Source organism: Atractosteus spatula, chromosome 3 (assembly GCF_055471065.1).
Source record: "Atractosteus spatula isolate fAtrSpa1 chromosome 3, fAtrSpa1.hap1, whole genome shotgun sequence".
Lineage (NCBI taxonomy): Eukaryota > Metazoa > Chordata > Actinopteri > Semionotiformes > Lepisosteidae > Atractosteus > Atractosteus spatula.
In genome coordinates this window covers 9,834,888-9,859,973 of record NC_142708.1, presented here as the reverse complement: position 1 = coordinate 9,859,973, position 25,086 = coordinate 9,834,888, and the positions used below count along the sequence as shown (strand labels likewise).

Genomic DNA, 25,086 nt, shown 5'->3' with positions numbered 1-25,086 from the left:
GGAGCAGAACATGAAACAAAGAAGGAAAGGGGAAAAAATAAATAAATGATCTTACTATTCGGCTCAGAAGAGACGTCCCAGCTACTGATCTGGTGCCGCCTGTGGATTGAGGTGGCACTGCACTGGAAATGAGGCCTTAATTGCAGCTTGAACTCAACATCTGTCTAAATTAGGATGAATTTAGCTATGTAGCTCTTGTTTCCTGGAGACCGAGGCTAGCTCTTGCCTGCCTGTATGTATTTATTACTGTTTTTTTCCCCTTAGATTAACCTAGCCATCCATCTAAATTGGCTGTGATTTAGATATTCACACTCTCTCACATAAATACTCACATTAGCTAACCAGGGTGCTTAACCTGATCTGTAACTATACGAGAATCAAGAGCGAAACAGGATACTGAATTTGTTTTCTTTCATCCTTTAGATGAACTGTCATTATGTGATAATCTCTCACCATTGTGTGTTTATCATTTAGATATTAAGATATAATGTTTTACATTATAACTAATAAGGCTCAACTGGTATATTGAGATCATTTTGACAATTTACTTTGAATAACATGCTTAAGCCTGCATTTCTGTAAATAATTTCTTTGAACAGGGAAAAAAAGGAATATATTCATCATGAAAACACATCTGCTTATCAGTGCTACCCGTGGTTTCATTGGTTAACATAACCGCCTGCTTTTAACAGCCTTGCTGAAGAATTTGCCACAGAAATAGCCAATCTATTGTCTCTGCTAAAAAGCATAAAATCTATAAAAAAGACCTTTGTTATGCTTTTTTTGTGTGTGAGATTACTGATGGAATTATCACATTAATAACTGCTGTACTTTCAGCAAGATCCTAGGTTTTGGGTATAGGCAATAGATAATCTGTGTGGATTAGGCCTCTAGTCACTCTGCATTGTGTACAGAATTAGGACAACGGACTGTTAGAAAGGGTTTTTTTAGATCTACTTTCAACTTAACTGTTCAGGTTGTCAAAGTTTATTCAAAGCTTACCCTAAGGCATTTCAGACAGAAAAAGAGAGTACATGAGGGATGTGGGTAGAGATTTTGAACAAATATATTAGACTTTACTTCAAATCTACAAACTTACAAGCAAAGTAGCAATTTATCAATAAGACTGCATAACGATCACTTAAATGTTTTGTTACAGAAATTCTGCCCGTATATTTCATTGTCAGAACGATAACAGGCTATTGTGCCACAACTTCAACACTCAGCTTCAGAGTCAAACTCTAGGAGAAGCAAAAATTCTCTGCTACTGTTAAATTAACAAATAACACCAGAGTAATATGTCTGTAATGTTTTCTTTCAAACTTATAATAATGGTGCATGCATTTGATTTTCTATACAATATCATCAAATAAAACCAATGGCTTTTCAGTTCCAAAATGGTGCACAAAATGCCTTTTATTACTTCTAAGATGCTGCAATTGATTTAATCAAAGATCCTAAGCATTTTCTTGGTGTGTTGCCGAAAGAGGCAGATCTCTCATTTCAGTTTTCTTGTTTAAGCGGCTTACTGTACTGACAAGACTTAATTAACATTAGATGAAGTGTTACACAGGATTTCAAATTTTCAATCAAGTTAATAATAGAAGTGTTATTCATTCTATTCTATTCAATTTTATTCTATGCATAAAAGCAATAAAGTCAAACACTGAAGTTTATGCATATTTCTACACTGCCATCTAGGAAATGGGAATATGTTTTACCCAAGAAAATTTGCTGCACTTTCAGTTTTTTCTGCATGTTTTCAGTTGCTTTCAGAACTCCTGTGCAAAACAATCAAACTCTACAGCAATTGAACATTTGGTAAAACACTGTACAAAACAAAAATTTAAATGAATGCAAAAACAAAATACAGTGCAGACCAGTCTTTATGTTCATTCCAATAAGGTTTATAGTAACCAATTCCATGTCTCTTGAAACAAAATGATGTATGAATCAAACACTGAGTAATTCGAGTACAGGGGATGTGAAAAAGCAAGTGAACTCCTAGTTTAATTGGCTCAATTAAGGAAATAATTAGAATTTTATTAATAATTTAAATAATTAGGTCATACTTTGGGGCTGAATTTGTGGGGCTCCACCCTATAAAGATCAAAAACGTTCGTTCTGAGGCTGGTCTTCACCATACAGGCGTGCATCATACAAGTCATGCTAAGATGTAAAGAAATGTCTGAGGAACTCTGGAAAAAGAGTTATTGTTGCTCATCAGTCTGGAAAGGATTACAAAACCATTTCTAAGTACAGTATTTCGGGCTCCACCAACAATGACAGTGGACACCACTGTCAGGCAGTCTACAAATGGAGCAAAAATTACAGTCTTTCTACATAGGAGCGTTTGTCCTAACAAAATTTCTCCAAGAGCAAAACCGAAGATTATCAAGGAGTAACGTCCACAGAACTCCAGGCCACTGTCGCCTTGACTAACATTACACTTCATGACTAAGCTACCGGAAAACAACTGAAGAAGAATGGTGTTCATCAAAGGATAACATGGGGAAAACCACAGCTCCCCAAAAAGCTGCTTCCCATCAAAGACGTTAGCCAAAGAACACAGATGATCCACAAGGGTTCTGGAACAACGTTCGCTGGACAAACAAGTCAAAGGTAGAACAGTTTGGCCTCAATGAGAAATGTTAGGTTTGGTGAAAACCAAACACTGCTTTTTGAACAGAAGAACCTCATCCTAACCATCGAGCTTGTTGGTGGGAGTGTGAAGGTTTGGGGCTTATTTGCTGCATCAGTACCTGGACAACCTGACATCACTGACACAACCATGACTTCTGCTTTCTAGAGGAGAAGGTCAGGCCATCTGTCTGTGACATGAAGACGAATACCAAGTGGGTCTTACAGCAAAACAATGACCCTAAACACACAAGAAGATCTACAAAAGAATGGCTGGGGCTGTCAAAATTCCCTGTGTTCTAATGGCCGGACCTAAGCCCCATCGACATGTTGTGGCAGGACCTGAAGTGAGCTGTCCATGCAAGGAAGCCCTCAAAAGTCACAGAGCTGAAGGAGTTCTGTAAGGAGGAATGGGCCAAAATTCCTCAAAACCGATGAGAGCTTGATCTATGATGAGAGCTTGATCTCTGGTTAGAGGAAATGTTGAGTTGCAGTTATTGCTGCTGAAGGGAGTGCCACCAGCTCCTGAATGTAAAGGGTTGCTGATGTTTCACAAGCAACAGTGTCTAAGGTGATGTCAGCATGGACGGCTGAGGGAATAACATCATCGGCAAAGGGCATCAGCAGGAGGAAGCTCATACTCCAGGATTGTGATATCGGCACATTAATTCCAAGTGCAAGGGAAAACAGGAGAGGATCTGCACGCCGTTTGACTGCAAATTTTAGTCTGGTGTGCAAGAAGTCAGTTTTATCATAAACGGTCTGCCGAGACCACGGCCTCAGTGTGGAATACTACAGCCAGGCTGCACTGCACAAATCCCTCATCAAACCTGTCAATGCACGTTTGGAAGTCTAGTGATGCAAACAGCACAGACAATGGACTGCTAAGCAGTGTAGGAACACGATGGGTCAGATGAAACATCCTTCAAAACTTCCAAACAGAAGACTGTATGTGTTGTGCAAACCGAAAGAACCCTACAGCCCTGAGGGCTTTGCTCCACCAGTGAAGGGTTCTGGTGGTTCTACAATGTTGTGGTGTGCATTTTTCATGGCTTGGGTGCACTCATTCCATTAGGAGCCAAGGTCAATGCTTATCGCTACTTAATGACACTGAGTGATTGTCTTCACCCCATGTTGCAGCTTTTCTTCCCGCTGGAGGTGGAGGTGTCTTCCCAGATATTCCCATCACAGAGCACGTGTGGCTGAACAATTCTGTGATATAATGGCCTTCTCAAATCACTAGAACTAAATCCAATCCAGCAATTATGGGATATTCTGGACACCAGAGACGGTGGTTTTCACCATCATTATCCAGGTGTGAAATTATTGACTTGCTCATGGAAGAATGATGCCGCATCTCTCATACATCTGTGTGTGTACCACAAAGTTAATACTGCTTACAAAACTAAAGGGAACAGCAAAAGCCACACATGCACTAAAGCTTTAATACTGCAAAAAAGATGTGTGATTACTGTAGTTCTGATTTAACTGAAACAACTGTCATAATCTGGGAATCTAAAAGTTTGAAAATACACTCAAAACATCTATGAAGCCACCTGTTTGGGAGCCCCAAAAACTAGTCATAAGAAGAAGGAAAAAGGGGAAAATGATTCATTGCATCATTTAATGTAATGTATATGCTACAAAAAGCATGATACCTCTTTTACAAAAAAAACTATTCATTTGTACCCACATGGTACAACAATTAGACTTCTCGGTTCATGTTTTTGTGAAGTTTATGCTTCATACAGGTCGAGTGAATTACCTCATCAGAGCTGCTTCACATGTCTGGAGAGAGGCCATTTACCCACTTGAAAAAACCTGATCTATGTTTTGCTAGAGGAAAAAAAAAAAGACTGTCGTACAGTAATGAAAATAAGGGTGATCTCTAGCTAAAAGCACAATATTATAACTCGTCAGATACACAAACCCTTCCCCAAGAATATAAAGGTGCCATTTAAAATCCACAGTCCAGAACTCTGGACTGCAAGATGAGCCTTTGGTAAATAAAACTGAAGTCTTTTCAGACAGGAATATAAGTGTCCCTGTATGCAGTGATTAAATATAACTCTGCCAAGACCTGAGGACTTGTCAGTCATAAAAAACATTGATGGGTTGTGGGCTTTTCATACCTGACCTCTGTCTGATGCTTCACCTTTCCAGGGCTCCAAAATTCCCATTTTGTGCTAGCCATGTGCTATAATCTCACAGACCAAGACTGCACAAGGCAAAGGAGAGCATGAACACGATTTTATTTTTGCCAACGCAAAGCATGGCTTTCATTCCTGACTTGAGACTGTGAGCATAGGCAGCACTTTACACCATGCGGACACTTCTAATGAACAATGATAGTTGGGTACAAAATGATTGTTCTGAAATGTTCCTCTGCACTCGGATAAAACCGGATGGGGCGAGAAGCATTTTCCCGCACCAGAAGAAATGGCAGTGCAGGCAACCTTTTTGAACCTCACTTCAATTACATGGTAGGAGCTTGCCTAATTAAGAGGCTGTACATATCTCGCAGGTAGGATCCTATGTTGTTATTATCCCATTCACTGGAAGACTAAAGCGGACAGTCGGTTTCAGAGAAAAGAAGCAGAGGTCAGTGACATCAGGCTGAGTGATGGCAGCCTAATTGACTGACCCACCAGGGACTGCCCCCTCCTCGGTGGATCACATTGGATGCAGCTCTGGGCTCCGACACAGACCGCGACAGCAAAACGGGAAAAGGGGGGGAAAAAAAAACTACCAGAGGCCTTGACAAAATACGCCTCCTAAATGGGACTTCAAAGGAAGGGTATTAACAAAAAATAAACCATTTTAAAACAAATTTGTACCCCCTTCAGCAGGCATAAACTCTTGCATTTCCTAGAATGGATTTATTGAGTAAAGAGCCTGCCTTGCGAGCCAGCACTGACAAACGATATTCCTGCCTGGCTAGGTTAACTCTGAATCAATGGAGAAAATACAATAACTATAAACAAATAGAAAAGGATACTACAACAGAGCGAGAGAAGGAGGAGGCAGCCGAGGGAAGCGGGCCGCCGCGGCAAGACAAAGAGGCTGTCTGCTGACAGGACCAGGCGACCTCTGGCTTCACTGGCTTCCCGGCTACAGCAATACAATCAACCCGGCTCCTCGAGCAGAGGCGAAAACACGGCGCGGGGGCCCGGCAAGGCCCGCCCCCACGGCCCCCGCTGCCAATGAGAGCTCGCAGTTCGGCTCTTAAATGCCGCACCAGTCCCAGTCTCTCTGATTTCTCAGTTCTTGGCGATGAATCCAGGCCCTGTTATATTCCCATTCAGCGGAGCGCTCTCGCTGGGCTCCCCCAGTGCACATAACGGCTTGAAGCAGAGGAGAATCATAATGAAACCAACTAAGCAAAATGCTGATTATCACTCCAAAACACAGGGCTCAACTTGAACACTTCCCACCAAGCATAGAAACTGAGAACAGCATGGATCCCCCACTAACTGCAATGGAGGGGGTTAACACAATTTTTAGCTCATGCATTTATTCTAGCATTCTTTGTGTGAAAAAAAGAACAATTGCAATACATGTCAGGAGGTTACTCATCAGAAGACCAGGCATAAAGGCCTTCCCTGCGTTGGCCTTTTTTACTATTGAATTAAAAGAGAGGGTTGTGTTTCAGACGTAATGTAATGTAATAGCTCCTCCTTAATGACATAAGAGGCAATAGCTGATTTGTAATGCTCCTCTTCACCTCTGACCCATGCTCTGCCCTTTAAAGGAGAGATCTGAACCATCTGACAACTCATGTACTTAGGAGCCCACTCATTAAGCCTCTTAATTCATAACTATGTTATTTCCGAGAACCGACAGAACGTTACATTAAAAAGTTTAGATTCTGCTGAATGTATGGGCAGTTACTTTACATGATTTACATGTTAGTTTCTAACAAATGTCAAATTAAACCAATCCCCTCTTATTTTGCAAAAGGTAATGTTTTCAAATACAAATTTTCATAATTATACTTCATAGCAGAAAGGGGCTTTCACATTTTTGGGGGATCAGATACACCAATACTCCATCCACAGTTAATTTTCTCTGCATCCAAGAGGGAAAAAGTAATTAGAGTATGAGCAGGAACCGGAGATGCAGTGTGTCAACTCTGTCACAGTGACATTTCACCTTCAGGGGTCAAACATCAGGGATATGGAAATCCAGGGCCAATCCTTTAAAACAAGGGTGTCTGAAGAACCAAACTGCTTCATGTACAGCAGTGTGTTCATCGTACATCGAGGGAGAAAAAACAATCACAACAACGCAATGAAATTTACATGTGGTAGCAAACCAAGAGTCTAATTAACAGAAACATTAAGAATGAAGCCAAACTTTCATAATAACAGTCCCATTCACAAAGAAACAAACAAGAGGGACTAAAAGGAAAGCTAGTTAAATGAACTCTGACCTTTGATCTCGGACAAACCTTAAAGATATAAAAAAAATAAAGATACAGTAGGTCTGCAATGGAGACCGGGAAAAGATGATGGTTTCAGCGGTCACTGGCTGATTATTTTCAAACAAATTCTGAGTGCCAAATTAACCTGCTTTAATTTCATTTGAAATTTCATTTCTCATCCTTCTTACGAATCCAACAGATAAAATGACAGATGGAACCCAAAAGAAACAAAAGTGCAAGATGACATGGCAGAGAAGACGGGTACAGAAAAAATAATCAGTGAAGATTCAAGGGAGGTGGTTTGAACAGCTTGTGTGTCGAAATTCCAAAGGCTCTGGCAAAAAGAACTTCTTTGTTCAAACCTGCTCCTCTGGACGCTGTAGAGGTATCAGTCTATTCTGAGCAAATTTTAAGTCAAATTGTCTCAATTTGTGGGGCTTCAGAAAAAAATGAAACCACTAAATAAATGTACTCGATGAGCTATAGTAGTAACTAAAAAGCTATTTGTTGCTGTTATGCAGCTCTACATCATTCCACTAAGTGTCTTTTAGCTGTTAAGTTATCGCAAAACACAGACTTTGTTCTCCAGATCGCAGTTCTATAGGTCAAGAACCGTTGTTCACATTCCCTAGAAAAGATGGGTAATAAAAAGGTTTGCTCCACAGTGCATTTATCTTTTTAAAATAAATGCCTTAGCCAGATTGATAACTTTTCAAGAAGAATCACAAGCCCCAATTTTGTAACTCTTGAAGGACTGGATTGTGGAAATCTGAAAGCAAATAAATAAATAAGTGCACCTTTATGGATTAAACATAAAAGTGAATGAGACGCGGAGAAGAGATTTCACATCCCAAAGTAGGGCTGCTGCATTCTGAGTGTGTCTGTGACCTTTTTCAACTGGATAGTAGACAACTTAAAGCTCCAGCTTCCTTTCTGAGCTGATTTTAATCTTTTTTTCTCTTTCCTTTCATGCCTTTGGCAGCTACAGCACATTATAGAGGAGGCAGAAAACATTTTACTGCTTGTGGCCACTTATGAAAAGCTGTCGGTTTTAAGCCATTAGAGAACACATTGTGACTTTTAGAAAGTTCTTAAGAGGGACAAGTGATGAGTTTGGTTTAATTCTTTAACCTTTAAGCTTTTCACCTCTGGGCTGAGATAACCTTACAGAATCCCTCAATGAAAACAGATGCATAAGTGTCTACTGTGCCAAAATCTCAAAATCACTACAACATTCAGTTGTGGACCTTTGGAGACAAGTCAGGATACACATACTGTATATCAAATGTTTTCCAAAACAATATTTAATTAAAGAAAAGCAACTGAAAATGTATCTAAAATGAAATGTTTCCATCTCTTTTTTATGTCACACTAAATGTTTCTTCTTGCTCTCTTTTGCTTTCAGTGATAGGCAGGAAATATCACATCCAAATCTGCTTTTAAGAAACAAAAGTAAAGTGTTTTTTGGGGTGGTTACTCTTCCTATGAAAAAAACAGAATAAACACTGTGCTTGAAAAAGACTACGATGAATGAACTCACACAAAAAAGAAAAAAGTTCAATGAAAAAAAGATACTTATGTCTACTTATGAAAACTAAGAGTTATTTAAACTACGTTTATTTAAAACTAAACGCAGAAGGCACTTCTTTATACATAGAATTACGGGAGTTTAGAAAAGAAACACGGGCATGTTAATATTAGCAATCATTTCTTTGAAGAAACAACTGGATGAGCCTGATCCTCAGATCAGTTAGCTAATAAAAACCAAATAAGCCAAACAATCTCTGCTCTACAACTTTGCCAAGTGTCAGTCCTTAAATTGTCAGGGCCCTCTCTACCCTTTAATATATGCTTTTAGCTCGATAGTATACGACATCGCTCCGAATCTGAAATCCCAAAGACACTCGTTGTCCAATCCTAGCATGACTGCTCTGTAAGTAGAATGTTATCTCTCTTTGAACTTATGCTCAAACCACAAGCCCAGTGGACAGGACTTCTAGTAATAGCTCAGACTCTTTTATTTCTAATTTAATGATGTAGTAGAGCAAACAAATACCCATTTTAATGTGATCACCTTTCATTGTGGGCCCATTGATCCTAATGGGCCCTGGTACGGGATTTCTATTGTCAGAAAACACTTCAGTAATACAGCACCACACAAAAAAAAAGGCAAGGCAAGAATCTGCCAATGAGAGAGCTCAACTGGCTTCCATCAGGCAGCACAGTTTTAAGCCATAACACAAAAGAAAAAAAAGTCAAGCCTTCAAATCAACAGCTGCTGTGGCTACATAGATTGGCCGAATTAACACGCATTAATCACAAGATGCCACCCAAGAAGAATGCGAGAAGGATGCAAGAGTTTTAATAAATGCCACGCAAGTGGTCGAGGGTTGCAACGGAGTGGTGTTATTCTTTCAGCAGTCTTTTATTTGCAATAGCCTGATCGCATTGGACAAAATCAGAGTCTGGAGGGTTTCACTTCCTGTAAGAATGAGCCAGCGACGCTCACAGAACTCAAGTGAACCTGTCCCAGTGCTACGTGGGGATTCTGGTGCCAGAAGACTGAAGGGATCTGGGAAAGCCTCAGAAGAGCGGGCAAACTGCTACACAACAAATGCTTTTGCGCTCTCCGACTGCATCTGGTTCCGTTTCTCAAGAGCACAGTTAGTGGATGGAAAGGAGGATTCTTCAGAAAAAGTGTGATCAAATTCATGACACTAGTGGACAACATCTACGATAATTAAAGTCCTAATCCTAATAAGCACAGCTTACAATGTTTATGCCAATGGCATTCATAGCTGTTTTCCTAATCTACCAACATTAGACACCACAGCAAAACCTAGGAACTAGTTATGAAGGCAGGTTAAACAAACTACAGGGCTCCAGTACGCGCTGTGCTGTACAGTATGTGGACCATTAGTACTTCACTAAAACACGGCTGCAAAGAAGAGAAAAATATTTGTATGCGCACCACAAGACACAAATGAAAACTGAAGGACGATGCTGTTTAAACTCAGAACGGGAACCACATTTTGTACATAACGGGTTGTGGGAATCTGGAACAAGCTACTTTCAAGGAACAGCTGGTGGAACCCTGTTAATTTAGCGACAAAGTACCTAATGTTCTAGAATAGATGGACCAATGGCTTGTAGTTATTCTTATCATTTCTATTGGTATATTGAAATTTTCAGTATGCAATGTGCAATATAAATCTCCTAGGCTCTTTTTCACCTCACGATATGTTCTACATGTCTACGACCAGAGTTATTTCCATTGAGAAATGGAGCTAACATTTCAGCCGCCTGAACCATGGAAAGGGTCTAGCTCATACAGGCAGAGCTGGAGTGGTCCAAACGGCACTGACGTACACTACTACAGTAATAACGGGATTAGAGACACACAATGCCACTTGAACCAGCAGCATTGATCAAGGTGATTGAGATGAAAGTATGGCTTGGAAAAAGATTACGGCGCTGAGATGCACACTGCAGGCATTCTGACTGGCCAGTGCCGACCCTAGCCTGTCCTGTGAAAACAATCAATAGATATTAGCTTTAGGAAAGATATATAAAGGCAGGAAAGAAAGTGCCATCATATTTTAAGCACACAGAGAAAGGTTTAAATTGTCCCCTTTCAATCAAGGCTCCATTTTTCTTTCTTGTGGAGCAGGTCTTCTCCATTACTGCTCGCCCTTTTTATTTCAAACCGATCCAATTATTTTCATTTGATTCAGGACATGATTTGTATCCAGTCGGGTCCCATTTCAGATTTTTTATAACAACTTTAACACACAGCGAGATAAAGTCATCCAAACCACGTCTGCAGACAGCACAGAGAGGAACGGCTTGTTTTAAGATTTTTTTTTTCCCATTTTCCTGTGATCATAAGGCAAACCATGGTGCTCATACTCAAACACATCACATTTGCGGTTCCCTTAGTATAAATACAATCAATGAACTGAATACTCAAATAACCACTACACTGTCAATTTGGATGCTTCAAACAAGTTGCATGTTGTTCTTACACGCCTGTGAAGAAAAGTGATATTTTTTAATAAGCTAATCAAATGCAATGACAATCACAAACCCCCACTGTCTGAAGCTAAAGACTTTTTTTGAGCCATAGATTGCTATGCTGTTATCTGAAATTTAAATTTATTCCTTTATTTATTCTAGGTGCACTGCAGAAATATAGAAGTGGCATTTCAAGACCAACTTACAGCTCAAACGATACTAGACGAACAGCTGGAATACTCTCACTCTCCTTGTTTTAAACCAATATAAACAAGCCGATAAAACACCCTACGGAACCGACAAACAGCAATTTAAGCGCTGCAAAGTGTACGCTACAAAAAACAAATACGACAGAAGAATGAAGCCCGTAGCTGAACAATAAGTAAAAACAGCAAAAAATAATAATAATAATAATAAATAATAATAATAATAATAATAAGCCCCAACTTTTCCAAGCAAGTGACCATGCTATTATCTTCAGCAGTGCGGGTGAGGGAGCAGAGAGCAGGTATGTTTAGTAACCTTTGTTGTGGGAATGTATGGTTTCACTGGGATTAAGAAGAAACTTAACCACATTAGGTGCAGGAGATGGATTTTTCGGATCAATGAATGTATCAGCCCAAGATGACTCTGTAGCACGGCTGCTCCCTAGTTGCCATTGTTTGCAGTCTCTGCACATCACATTACTGATTCCTACTGCAGGACCTTTCACTTCGTCTCATAAAGAGCATTAATAACAGCAATAACTCTCCTCCATGCTGGATGCTTCAAACATTACAGCAGGATATGTTTAACTAAAAGGTCAGTTAGTTTTTAATTTCTGCTCAACCTGGAGGTATGTACAGATAGGGAACAAATAACGCACTGCACGGTTTAGTGCCCACGTAAAGATGATGAAAATTAAAATCCTTACTTTGAGATAAGTCAACCTGCAAAACGTTAGGAAATAATTTGAATTCACTGCAAGCTGAGTTAATGCGCTAACTTCGGTGCAAGCTGAAAAACAATCAAAGGCTATGTTCTCCACAGATTTTGTAGCAAAAAAACAACATGCTTCTTTTTGAAGCTTTCTGTAGCATGACCACTGCACAGACCACAGCTCAATATTTAAATTCAGTTCATATTTCCCAAACACTGGCATTACTTCTGACTATTTTTGCATCACTAGTTCAGATGGTTGTCAAATTTTAAAATGAGAAGAAGCTATTGCGCTGCTGGGGAGAAATGTTGATTTCTACAACGTTGACCTTCTGGTGATCATTACTTCTCAGGAATTAAAGACCTACATGTCCTATGGAAACTTTAAAAGAATTCTAGACAGTCTTCAAAAAGCTCCACCCTTCTTTTTCGTATTTAGGTTTCAAACGAAGGGTTGGCCAAAAGTTAAAACTGTCCTTTGCACAGTGCATCTGACTACTTTTTCATTTTTTTTCTTGGGCTGCACAGGAAAATCTTGTGAAGCATCTCATGCCTGTAGCCATCCATTAAATATGGAAAAACATGCAGAGATTCTAAACATTCTTTTAAAAGTTGAAAGATAAACAAACCGACCAATCTTTTTAATTCTAGATATCCAGGCAATCTGTAAAGAGGAACTGTATTAAACTATTAATAAAATGACTCTGCTGATGAACACGACAGTGACAAAACAAGTGCACATACAGCAACTCTTGGACCAATAACACCAATATTAGTCCCCGCCTATACTGAAGGAGGTTTTATCGTGATTGCTTATTTTTAATAGGATTACTCTCAAACGGATGTTGCTGAGCATTGATCTCAGCGACACCATGAGAAACTCTACATGTTTCTCGGACGGAAAGGTATTCCAAACTTCAACCTTTATTGTTCTTTTTTGCTTGTTACCACAGCTAACATTTCCTATTCTAAAAAGAAATCCTGACACTGTAGTGTGCAGACACATTTTGTATTTTGTTAAGTATGGAAATGACATGAAAAGGCATTACATAGTTTTTTTAATTGTTTTAGTAATGTATCATTTTAGAATCATGTTTGGGCAGTTGATTTGAAGTTTAATATTATCCTAATAGGCATATTGGGTACAGGCACATACAGTAAGTATTTAGGTTTATAAGTTATTAGATCTCTCTTGAAGTAATTATAGTTCTGGAATGCAACTCCCTTGAGGTACAGTGTCATTTTCAAGGGATAACCCCTTGAACCTCAGTTAAGCCTTTTATAGCATTATTTGCTAGCTTTACAAATACAGGTTTCACAATTTGGAGTTGATGATACAGGTCTCTTTCAGGCCACCTGAAGTGTCTGGGTACACCAATTTGCCTGATTAATAGGAGACCGCTAGTAGTAATATAGTAGTAATATAGGAGAAGTTTCACAAGACAAGAATATTTTCATCACATTAGTAAAATACAAAGAAGATATATCAGTATAGGTGTAGAATAAAGGTTTGCCATTACAAAAAAACATGTTCTTCCCTGTACTGTAGGATCATGGTTTGGCAAAAAGAAATAGCGACACCATTATGAATTTAAACATTTAGAATTAAATTAATCAGCACTTGTGAAAGGACATTTTGGACTGTTCAGAAAGCCAGTAAGAGAGACAAATCAGTAAAAACCTTGACTTCAAAGATAATACATACAATTACCCTTCACAGAAATACTTTTAAAATAATAGACAGAGAGAGCCTTGCATTCTGGTAGATTCCAAAGTCCCTGCAAGTTAAGGGAGACTCACTGAATCTCAAATTTAGCTGCACACTAACGTCTGGTGAGACAGACGTTTCCACGAAAGCAGTTTCTTATACAGCAGAGCTGGAACTGAAGTGCAGAATTCAAGGTCAGCGAAGTCTGTGAGAGGCTATAATCTGAAGTAGCCAGGACACAGAAGTCAGCAACCTTCTGAATACCACAGAAGCTCCTATTACGAACTTGCAAGAAAAAGCTAAAAAAGCTTTAAAAAAATGGACACATCATTAGGCATTCCTTAAAACAAAAACAAACAGTAATGCAACGTTTATTAATTTTTGACTCAATTTAATTCATGCATGTTCACGTTAAGGCACTTGTAAAAAAGTAAACACTCTTTCATTCTATACACACAATCAATTAGCGCTGCAACGGAAACATCCCAAGCCATTTGCACATTGCCAGCCCTGCCCAAACACCTGACGCAGCTAGTCGCCATATTTGTGCTGTGTTTTATATATATATATTTGACCTGCTTGTAAACTGTCAGTTGATTATTCCATATCAATGTTTGAGTAGGCCTTCAAGACACTTTAATCTGCACTTCACGTTTTCGGGTGAGAAATTTCATGAGGCCTGCGTGGACTGTCAGGATCTACTCCATTCTGAACCCTTGTTTTTAAATTGTGCTAAATTTATCTCCTCTCCCCGTAAACTCTTATTTTCCTTCTTCTCTGTAATTTGCTTTGAGAAGCTACTTTTAAAGGCACTATATAAAATAAAGTTTATTATTACTACTAATCTCCGAAAAAATTATTGTTCTCCATACAGTCTTAAGTCATCTGATTTAAAACCTCAGTCATCAGCTTCTACAAGTTCATGAACCATCTGTGTCAATTAATGAAGCTTCGTTTTTTAATGTTGGTCCTTTTTATTGACTACTTCTGTACTGTTTATTGTAAAAAAATACTTGTGTATACTGTACATTTACCATCCTTTACTATTATTATATCAGTATTATCTTGGGCCAATTATTTCTAATTATCCTTATTAATTAATGAAAAATTAACTTTAATTTAATGAGTTTCAAGAAAGAATTGGCAAAAAGAACACAAAAGGACTAACAGCACATTTCAGATACTTAATCATCTCTTTTATTAATGAAAGAGATCATTTAGCATGGCTTTCTCAATCAAAGCAGAAACCTGTTTTTAGCAACCCTACTCTTCTGCATGGCTCCGTGAGCAAACAGGAAGCCAGTTTCACATTCGTTCTAAACATCCCTCAAAAGGATATTTCTGTACTGCAAACTGCTCTGGATGCAGCCAGCAGCTATATCGCCCTGCAAGTCACAACTGCCAGCCCACTGAAGTTCAGCAGGTGTGAGCCTGGCCAGTACCTGGATGGGGGACCTCCTGGGAAAGCTAAGCTTGCTGCTGGAAGAGGTGTTAGTGGGGCCAGTAGAGGGCGCTCACCCTACGGTCTGTGTGGGTCCTAATGCCCCGGTATAGTGATGGCGACACTATATAGCAAAAAAAAAAAAGCGCTGCCCTTCAGACGAGACATAAAACCGAGATCCTGACTCAGTGTGTTTCTTGAAAAGAATAGGGTGTTACCCCAGTGTCCTTGCCAAATTTCCCCCTGGCCTTTACTAATCATGGCCTTCTAATAATTGGAAGTGGCTTTTTCTGTTCTTCTCCCAATTGATAGCTTGATAGCTGATGTGTGGTGATCATACTGGCGCACTACAGCTGCCATCACATCATCCAGATGGGGGCTACACACTGGTGGTGGTGAAGGTGAGTCCCCATTACCTGTAAAGTGCTTTGAGAGTAGTGTCCAGAAAAGCACTACATACGGTAAGGAATTATTAATTTCTCATAATGAGTACAAGTATCCCATACCGAACCATGACCTCCTCTTGATACATCTCTGTACAGTAGGTCTCCTGTCGAAGTCAAATTACTCAAGTTACTATCCACGTTACTCACAAGCAATTTTTTAAGTTTTTAATGTCTGGTAGTTTGACATCTCAATTTTTTTCCTGCACGAAGACGCTTCAAAGAGGACATCTTGACACATAAGCAGATAATGTGTCTTTTTCCACACAGTATGAAAACAAAATGTGTGACAGTGGTGTTTTAAAGAGAGAATATGAAGTGTTACTGGGGTTCTTTTCTTTTTGCATTGTGTGTCTCTACCAACATGGATTACAGGCCTCTCATAAGTAAAACATGTTCCTGGTGCTGAGCTATATTGCAATCTTAAGTACTGACGGGTTTGGTAATGTCTTGGGAGGTCATTAGGCTCCCCAGTCTGAGTTCTCCCATAGGGAGATAGTTTTAAATCCTCTCGGCTAATAAGTGGGGTTTACATAGAGAAGCCTGCATGAGCTGGAATAACGGAGTATCAAAGGGAAGCCAGTCAACACAGAGAAAAAAGACACAAAATTATCCCATCCAGCGCTTGATCTTCGGAATTTATGAGCATTTTTAATTGCTACAAGAATCAATAGAAAAATCTAAACAAATGTTCAGCCTTTTTTCTTCTAGCTAGATATGAGGACTGAATGTTTGATTCATCTTTTTTTTTGCTTCATTCTAGTGAACTGGTTTTGTAATCCTCTTTTCCACGGTGTCAGATAGGGGGGGAAAAAGAGGCATTTAAGAACACTACTTAACAAACAACAAAATTACACTAAAAAAATATCTAGGTGGGAGGGGGATTTTTTTTTAAACTTCTGCACTTCTGCACATTAGAATCACTCGATTTTCGGTCCAGACACCGCCCTTGTTAAAATGGCAAAGTCTTGCTCAATTCCACACTCTTGCTGCCATCACAAGAGCCTCTTAGTTCTCTCACGTCCTTTCCCACCTCCAGCCCCCAACGCCGCCAGCCGACTTGAGGCCGCTGCAGCTCTCTCCGACAGCACTGAAAGCCGCTGGGGGCATCCCGGGCCACATGTAACCTGGCCTGCTGACTAAACGCAAGTCTGAAAGCGCTCGGCTAAATGTGCACTACCACACGGGGAACCCAGACCCGTCAGACCGTGCCATAGCCTCCAATTCAATCCAGGGAGCTATCTGCATTCCAAATCTGTACCAATCAAATCACATGCCCCCGGCCAAAACATCTTTTCTTCCTTTTTTAAAAAAAAACATTATCACACAAGTCAGACTCTTAGGCTGCTTTGACTTGGAATAGAAGGGAAAAGGGTCACAAGAGTTTTCTCTTCTTCAGCCTGGAAGTCTTTGGTGTAAGCACCTTACCGGACCACTACAATGCACTCAAATCTGTATGCAAAATTTTAAATCCAGACTCTTCTAGCGTACAGATTACACAGGTAAAAAAAAGAGACACAGCTATCTTCACCCAAGCAAATGAAACACTTGCAAAGGTGGCATACACAAACCTTGGCTACTGGTACTACTAATATCCACCTCCTATTAAGCACCCAACCCTCAATGATAGGCAATTTTAAAGTGTCTTCCAATCCATATTCCAATTCAATCCATAACCATTCAAACAGAGCCTGCGGTATGTTAAAAGTGTTTGTTTTACTCTTCTGTAATTACTCTCTTCCTACTTGAGGAAAACAAAATTCAATAAAAAAAAATCCTAAGAGATAAAAGAGGCATTATTTTAAGTTCTACATTAAAATGTGTTCAAAAAATATTCCCACTTAGTGGCAATACTTCTGTATAGATTCTCAGCGTTAAAACGTCACCCTATGATCCTACAACGGACCTTCAGCTTCTTCTAAAGAGGTGACAGTAATTGAAATATCAACATTCGTTTACTCAATTTAATTTCATGGACAGTATGAGAACTCCCGAATCTAAACAGAACTGTTAGTGTTAAACTATAAAAGGCAGAATAGCGTTGTGCACCACTGTGTTAAAAAAAAATTGTATTAACAAAGCCTAACACCTGGGAAGAAGATAAGAAGTCTATAATAAATAAAGTCATAGTCAAGCTAAAAAGTTGAGATTTTGCACATTTAACATTGATTTTGTGCTTAAAGGTGTCGCTATTTAAGGTTTTGTGAGTAGATTGATAGGCTAAAGGACAGTTAAACAATTTTATGGCTACTTCATAGAAGAACAAAGCCCACCCTTTTTTCCTTTCCTATGAAAGCTCTGACCCTTGAGTTAATGACAGCCTTTAAACCAAAAGTTCCTGTTATAACGTGGATCAATTATTAGATTTCTCATTGTCACATTTCACTTTACTATAGTTCCCACTTACAACGATCAAGACTTGAGACAAAAAAAGAAATGTTACTTCTTATTTAATATTTACTTGACCATCTTTCTCTTTAAAACATAATAACAAATGTTGTTTAAAAATATTATCCTAAAAGAAATGCATCCAAATGGTTATCCACATTTTTACACTTCCTAACATAAGTTCTCGCCCTTTCAGCCTTCTACTGTACTTTTAACTTTAACTTTACTTCTTTTATTCTTCCAGATGGGATGTTTGCTTTACAGGCAGGTAAAAAAAATATAGAGTACATTTAACAGAACATGAATCCATTAACTAATAAATAAACTGTACATGCATGAGATTAAAAAAAAACAGAAACTTTAAATAATCCTCACGGTCCAGAATAGTTGGATAAAAAAAAGTTGTCAATGAGTGAAATGGATACCTAAGATGGATACACGATGAAAATAAAATATAACAATCAATCAATTAGACGTGCAAATTGAGCAGGTTAATGGCCATGGGAATAAAAGATAGAACTTTGTTCTACTGCACTTAAATCTAGGTAGTCTAAATCGATGCCCTCCTGCCCGACTATTAGCATTACATTGTAAGGCCATACTAAGTCAGCATCAGCCAGTAATGAGACCGCAATGCAAAACCTAACAGGTCACCACATTCAAGCCGCCTAGCCTTGAGCACACTGTCCTGCAGGGGGAAATGGGGTTTGTGGGCTTGGAAACCGCTACACAGATCCCCCAGGAGACCGGGGAGGACTTGCCTGCTGTGATGTCATCGTCGGGGAGGTCCGCCTCCTCCTCGGGGGCCTTGGCCTCGGTGCTCAGCGGAGGGTCCGGGGGGGGCGGCGCGGTCTGCGCGCTGTCTGCCGCGGCTCCGGCTGCAACACAGAACACAAAACGGGATGAGTGCCGGGAAGAGCAAGCAGCCCGCCCTCTGCACGGGCACGTCCGCTCGATGGGAAATCCTCCACTCTCGGCAACAGCCCACAGCAACGTCGCGTCTGGCTCAGCCGCAAAGAAAAAAGGGCAAGAGGATGGAGGAAACCTCTGGGTGGCGAAACCGCAGAACCTCCAGAGCCCTGGCACCAGCATGAACGTGCCACCCCTGTTTGCTTCTGCAATGCCTAATGAATCCTGTAAGCTAGGGCCCATTCCACATTTCCCACCTGAAAACGTTTAAAAGGACGGACAGCGCTGGGATCACCTTTGTTATCCTGTTACTTCAGGGAAAACATCCCAATGGATTTTCTCTAAGCTTTGTTCTTTCCACAATGCAACGGTTTAACAGTCTCATTATTACAATTTCTGCAGCAAATGCTTGATTAGAGACGGGGTAACTGTGCTCCATGCTATTTTAACCAAATTCCAGATTGTATATGAATTGACTACACTTTTACTCTGAATACCAATGGTGTTTTTTTATGTCGAGTTCACATTTAATAACAGTATACACTTGCAAAACAAATTCTGTGAAAAGTTATCTTGCTTCCTTTCACCAGGACATTTTTTGTGTCCTTATTGACAACTGTATTCCACTTAATTTTGATGAACTGAACAAGTTAGTGACCAGGGGATCAGATTGATTTATCCCCTCTCTTGTTAATGTGCTTCTTTAGGTTTCTATTAACCTCTGCTTCCAGACGTGACCAATGACATATTGAAAGAGGAAGGAAATCAGCCAGGACTCCAGGGTAGGACCAAGGTATGCCATCTGCAAAATCTCATTGCTTTACCAACACAATAGACATCAAACATCTAGTCCAGTCTAGTTCTAGTCAGGCTAAAACAAGGCTTCAGATAAAAATTAAGGCTACAGAAACCATTTCATTTTAGAGCACATGAAGGTCCTCTACGTAGCTCTGGTCCTGGAAGGTTTAACAAATACTTGGCACTTTAAGACCTAAGACCTGCCCTGAATTGAATCTGTCCCTCAAATTACTAGATTATTTTCATAATTAAGAGTTCCTATGATATAAAAAGGATAAGCAATAATGCCAGATAACCATGTCGCCATTTTCATTCTGCTGTTCTAATAAAATAATGGAACAAGTAACACTGTAGGTTTATTCCATGCTGAAAAGAGAAGAAAGAAAACACAACGTTTTGGCCGTGGAGCCTTCTTCAGGTGTAACATTGTGTTTTCTTTCTTCTTTTTTTCAGCATGGAATAAACCTACTACTTGCTCCTTTGCAGCCTACGCCTGCTGACGCAGCTCCCCACCTGAACTAATAAAATAATGCACACACTGGGTGTTGAGAGCAAAAATTTAAAAACAAACACTGTGCTGTCACTTACCCTTTACAATTGGAGAATATGCTGCATTAAAATTGCTTTCGGTTCATTGTTTGATAAAAAAAATGTCATGATAACAGAATAACTGAATTTTACTTTTTCAACATTGTGCAGTATATTGGGCCAGCAGGAGATGTACAAAATGTAGTAATTTGGCCCTTTCAATATACTCAAAATATTAGTAGATGCAACACCAACAACCTCTAGATCTTCATTTATGTATATACAACACATACAGTATGATTTGTACATGCACTATATTACTATGGATATTAAACCTTTATTTTGTTAATCATTAATCAATGCATATCTAGCTCACAAAATCAAGTTGACACACATCTATGAGAAATGTTGGAATTCATGTTACCATCATGTCTACCTAAGGAGCTCATAAGGTACATGTGTAATGTTATTTACATTTAAAACAATGAAGAGAAAGGTTTCTTTTTTCATTTGAGCAGCATTGTACTTTTGGATAAAGTACTGAGCTCAAGATGCAGGATTATATAACAATACAATACAGTGTCCAGTTTTTGGGATACGAGTTAAAATTGCCAAAAATAGTTGATTCAAAATGGCTGGTTTTAATTTTGCAAGACCAGCAAAAGATAAAATCATCCCCCATCCCAGTAATGACAAATACCTGGTAGCTATCAGCAGGACTGAAGGCTGTCCAAGATAGAAGATGTCCAAAGAATGATTTGCTCATGATTTGCTCAGTAATCAGCAGACTAGTCCAGAACACCATCTTTGAGAGGAACATGTAAATGTCCTACGAGGCAGAGGGTCAACAAACCAGCCTAAATCCTTCACATCACCCTGATCCATTTGCTGAAACATTTTCATAAGCATCTAGGATGGTGGACTGACTATTGCATGGATAAATTACACCAGGAAATAACCGTCTCATCTGCTGAATTTCACTTGCAGGAAAATGATTTGCATGTTGAAAGACCACCCAGAGGGACAACACTAACATTCGAGAGAAATAAATTAACCATTTTCTGCATAACAAAGAACATTTAAGGTGCTGGCAGAATGAGCAGTGGAGAATTGCACTCACTGATGAGTCCCATACAGCTCTTGATAGACCTGATGGAAAATGTTTGAAGACTATTGCCATGATGAGGACTGTGCATTTTGCTTTTTTTTTTTGTAAGCCAAACAGCGGGGTTTCTGAACAGTGATGGAGTGTGGAATCTTCTTTGACACAAAAACACGCTTGGTGTATATCCAGGGCAACCATATTTCTCATTGATGAATTTCCTGAACCATCAGCTTTTCGGTTCCTGCAAGCCAGTCCTGAAGTGATAAGTTTCCAAAAGGAGAATGTAAGACCTCACAAGTGTAAGGATTACAATGACGCAACATTAAGAAAACAAAGCAAAGGTCTTGCCAGGGCAGGCGGTAGCTCCTGGGCACGTTTGCTAGTATGCTGCTGCTACACCAACAGAGTGGGTTCAGAGGCTGATCAGGTCTGTGGATTATGTTATTATGTTGAGTTCAAACCCAATTTTAGTTAGCCATCTTTTCATGTTGACAGTTTTTCACACTGCATACTGTAAATGTAAATTTTCTGTATAATTCTTATCCGATTTTTCAAAATCTACGTTCAGAATATATCTAAATCAATTAGACCTGAGCATTGCATTTCTTTCATGCATCATGCATATTTACTGTATGTAGAGAGAGGTAGATTGATCCAAATCTAGACCAATTGATCATATGAATGAATCAAAGATATTTGCATGGGTCTTTCAAAAGAATCATGCCAAATTTTGTAAAACTACTTCCCAACTTAGGATAAGTTAGTTCTCTTTTACTTAAATTTCTTATGGCTTTTTCTTGAAAAGTCTTAATTAAAAATACACCTCACTCTCAATCCATAAAAAACTGTAATATCCTTAATCGTTTAAGTTTTGAAATAGTATCAAGGCAACAGTGCTGTAGATCCTGTGTTTCAATGCACTGCTACATGATTAAAAACTCCTTCTGCAAGGTCAAGTACTCCATGACCAAATCAAATCACAGCTTCATCCCGGCCTTGTTAACCACAAGGTCTTTAAGAAGTAGTTTTTCTGAAAGTCTTCACTTGTTTTAAATTCAGGTTAAAAAGAAGTTATCGGCAAGGCTTCACAAGTAATTGTGCACCTCATATATCAAACATTTTATATCAAAGCACAACTTGCGCTGCACTTTCCAAATGATCTACGTATTAATTTTAATAGTCCAAAAAACATGTAGTCTACAGGGGTTGATTTCTATATCACAAGAACATAAGATCTAGTCATCTAGCCAGCTTGGAAGTATTTCTCCAAGAATGTCATGAAGACTTTTCTCAAAAGAAGTTAAGAGCTCAACTTGAACATTTAAGAGACTAAAACACACAGCTGTTTAAGTCTTAGACATCTTTGACACAATCATGGGTTCCTATATATGGTATATATTCTGATTGTATACATTGAATATACAGTATACAGTATATATAAGATTATTATACATTAGTTATTTATAGTTCTATATATACAAAAAGTCTAGTGTTTTCTACTACACATCGATCACAATCTTCAACAACCTGAAGATTGAAAATACACTACACATGGGCAGCCAATATGAACTACTAAGACTGACAAACATTAACATTAAGACATTAACAAAAAAATGATTTTAGTTTTGCTCAGGTGGGACATTAATGCAACAGATCTTGCAATTCGCAGACATACTTAGCCTACACTGAGTGCAAGGCAAAGCAAGAAGTATGGACTCTTTAAGAAGATAAAATAACCACTACCTACTTTTATGGACACTGAAAAAACGCTTCTTAAGTTTTTCCACCTGGTTGATCCAGAGCCCTTCTGCCCGAAGCCAAAAACATATAAGCTTTTGGCTTCAATAACTTTTAAAATGTCACTTTGTCTTTCAGTCGCTCTACATTCAATGTAATTCCCTAATGTCTGCCATAATAAAACTGTCCTGTATTTCAAGTCCTTTTAAATATCTAACAAAGAACTTGACGATTATAAGCAACTGCCATGACAACAGTTGCAACAGAAATATTTCACATTACATAGATGACCTAACACACTATAAATGACCTCTTAAATAGGAGGAAATATTTTAAAGCCTCTGAAGGGTGCGGAGATGTCTCCTCCTGAAGGTCACAAAGTAAGTGCTGTAGGCATGATGCAATGCTGTTTCATATCATTCGTTTACCTTTTTTCTTCAGATATAAAAAATGACCAAGTTAAGCTCTTCTGCGAAATAACTTGATAAATCTAGCTCCATGAGTCTAATTTCACTCCCCAGCCAACCAAGGGAAACATCAGTGCTCTGTGTTGTGGATTGTGGATTCACTTCAGGAGCTGGTTCGATTAATCACCGGTCTCAGGGGTGGGAGGCCAGTGAGATTAAAGAATTACATCCACCCGCTATGCCACCCAATTCATAAAAAGTGCTCACTTGCACCTGATTTTAATTATCTAGCTATCCATCTATCCATCCATCCATCCAATGTAGGCCTATTCCCTTACGTCTCCAAGCCAGCTGTGCGTCCGTAATCCAAAATCACAGTTTGCCTTGGTAACTGCAGCAACACCACAGAAGAGTGGATTTCTGCTTCTTTTGCCAACATTAAAAAATAAGGGACTAATCTGGAGAACTGAGATGTCTGTGGGGAAATGTTCAGAACCCAACAGTGTGCATCACAAATTTAAAACATGGAGACACAAGCCTTAGTTTTACAATGCCGGGTGCAGAAGAATTTTTGTGGTTATTATTTTGCCTCGTGATGTTTTCCGCAATGTTGAAACTGCAAGATAGGTAATCGTTTGATTTCAACCTTTTCTATATCTAGAATCTGGAATTAAAGTTAAACAAACAGTCTAAAGAAACTTGATTTGCCTTTCAAACAGCTGAAAAAAATTTAGGTCTTAAATATCAGAATTATTTTTTCAATCTGTAGATGTTTTTATCTAAATAGTAGCAGAAGAGAAGAAAAACCCTGTCAAAGTGACATTTCTGAATGGCCATTTGTTGTTTTTAAAAAGCACGATCAATCCCAGAAGATACAGGGGCGCAGTGGTGAGCGTTGCCGTCTCTAGGTGCTGGGACCCCGAGTTTAATTCCAGACTTGAGGTTTGTTCACCCCATGTTCATGTGAGTTTCCTCCAGGTGCTCCAGTTTCCTCCCACAGTCCAAAGATCACTGGTAGGTCAACTGACTGCTGGGAAAAGTGGCCCTGGAGCGAGTGTGTGTGTGCGCCCTGTAATGGACTGGCGTCCTCTTCAGGGTTTACCCTGCCTTGAGCCTGTTGGGCTCCAGCTCCCCCAGGACCCCAATTTGGATCCAAAAGCTGTTTACAGTCAAGTGAAAGTTTTTAGTGCTCCAGTGGAGGGCCTTGATTCTGACATGGGGGGGTGACACTTATAAGAAATAGTAATCATTTTACACAGCATCTTTAACTTCTCAAAGTGCTTTATAGCAAGAGAAGAAAAGTGGACTAGGAAGAGAGGTAACAACTGGCAAAATTAACAACAAGAGTGTAGAATGCAGAAGAAGATGCAAGGGGCGGACAGAACTGAGCAAGTAAAAGCCCTTCTGAACAAGAAGGTTTTGACTCTGGATTTGAAACCGCTCAGGGAAAGTAACTTCCTGATATCCTTGGGGATAAAATTTGAGAGCCCTGGGGTTCAGCAGGAGAAGGCTCCGTCGCCTATAGTATGTAGACAAGGTTGGGGAATGAACAGGAGACCAGAGTCAGATGAACAGAGGCGACGAGGTGAGGAGTACAAAGATAGTAAGTCAGCAGGTACTAAGGCCT

The 25,086-nt window shown here is 39.4% G+C and overlaps 1 protein-coding gene across 3 annotated transcripts in view; it reads right to left on the bottom strand.

Annotated features, from left to right (window-relative positions):
- The window catches only part of wdr7 (WD repeat domain 7), a 212,265-nt gene that overhangs the window by 102,104 nt on the left and 85,075 nt on the right, over positions 1-25,086 (bottom strand). For all 3 annotated transcript variants that reach the window (XM_088912070.1, XM_088912072.1, XM_088912073.1), the window contains one exon: positions 18,737-18,853. In XM_088912070.1, coding sequence (XP_088768196.1) covers positions 18,737-18,853 — 117 coding nt within the window. The remainder of the gene's footprint in view (positions 1-18,736; positions 18,854-25,086) is intronic.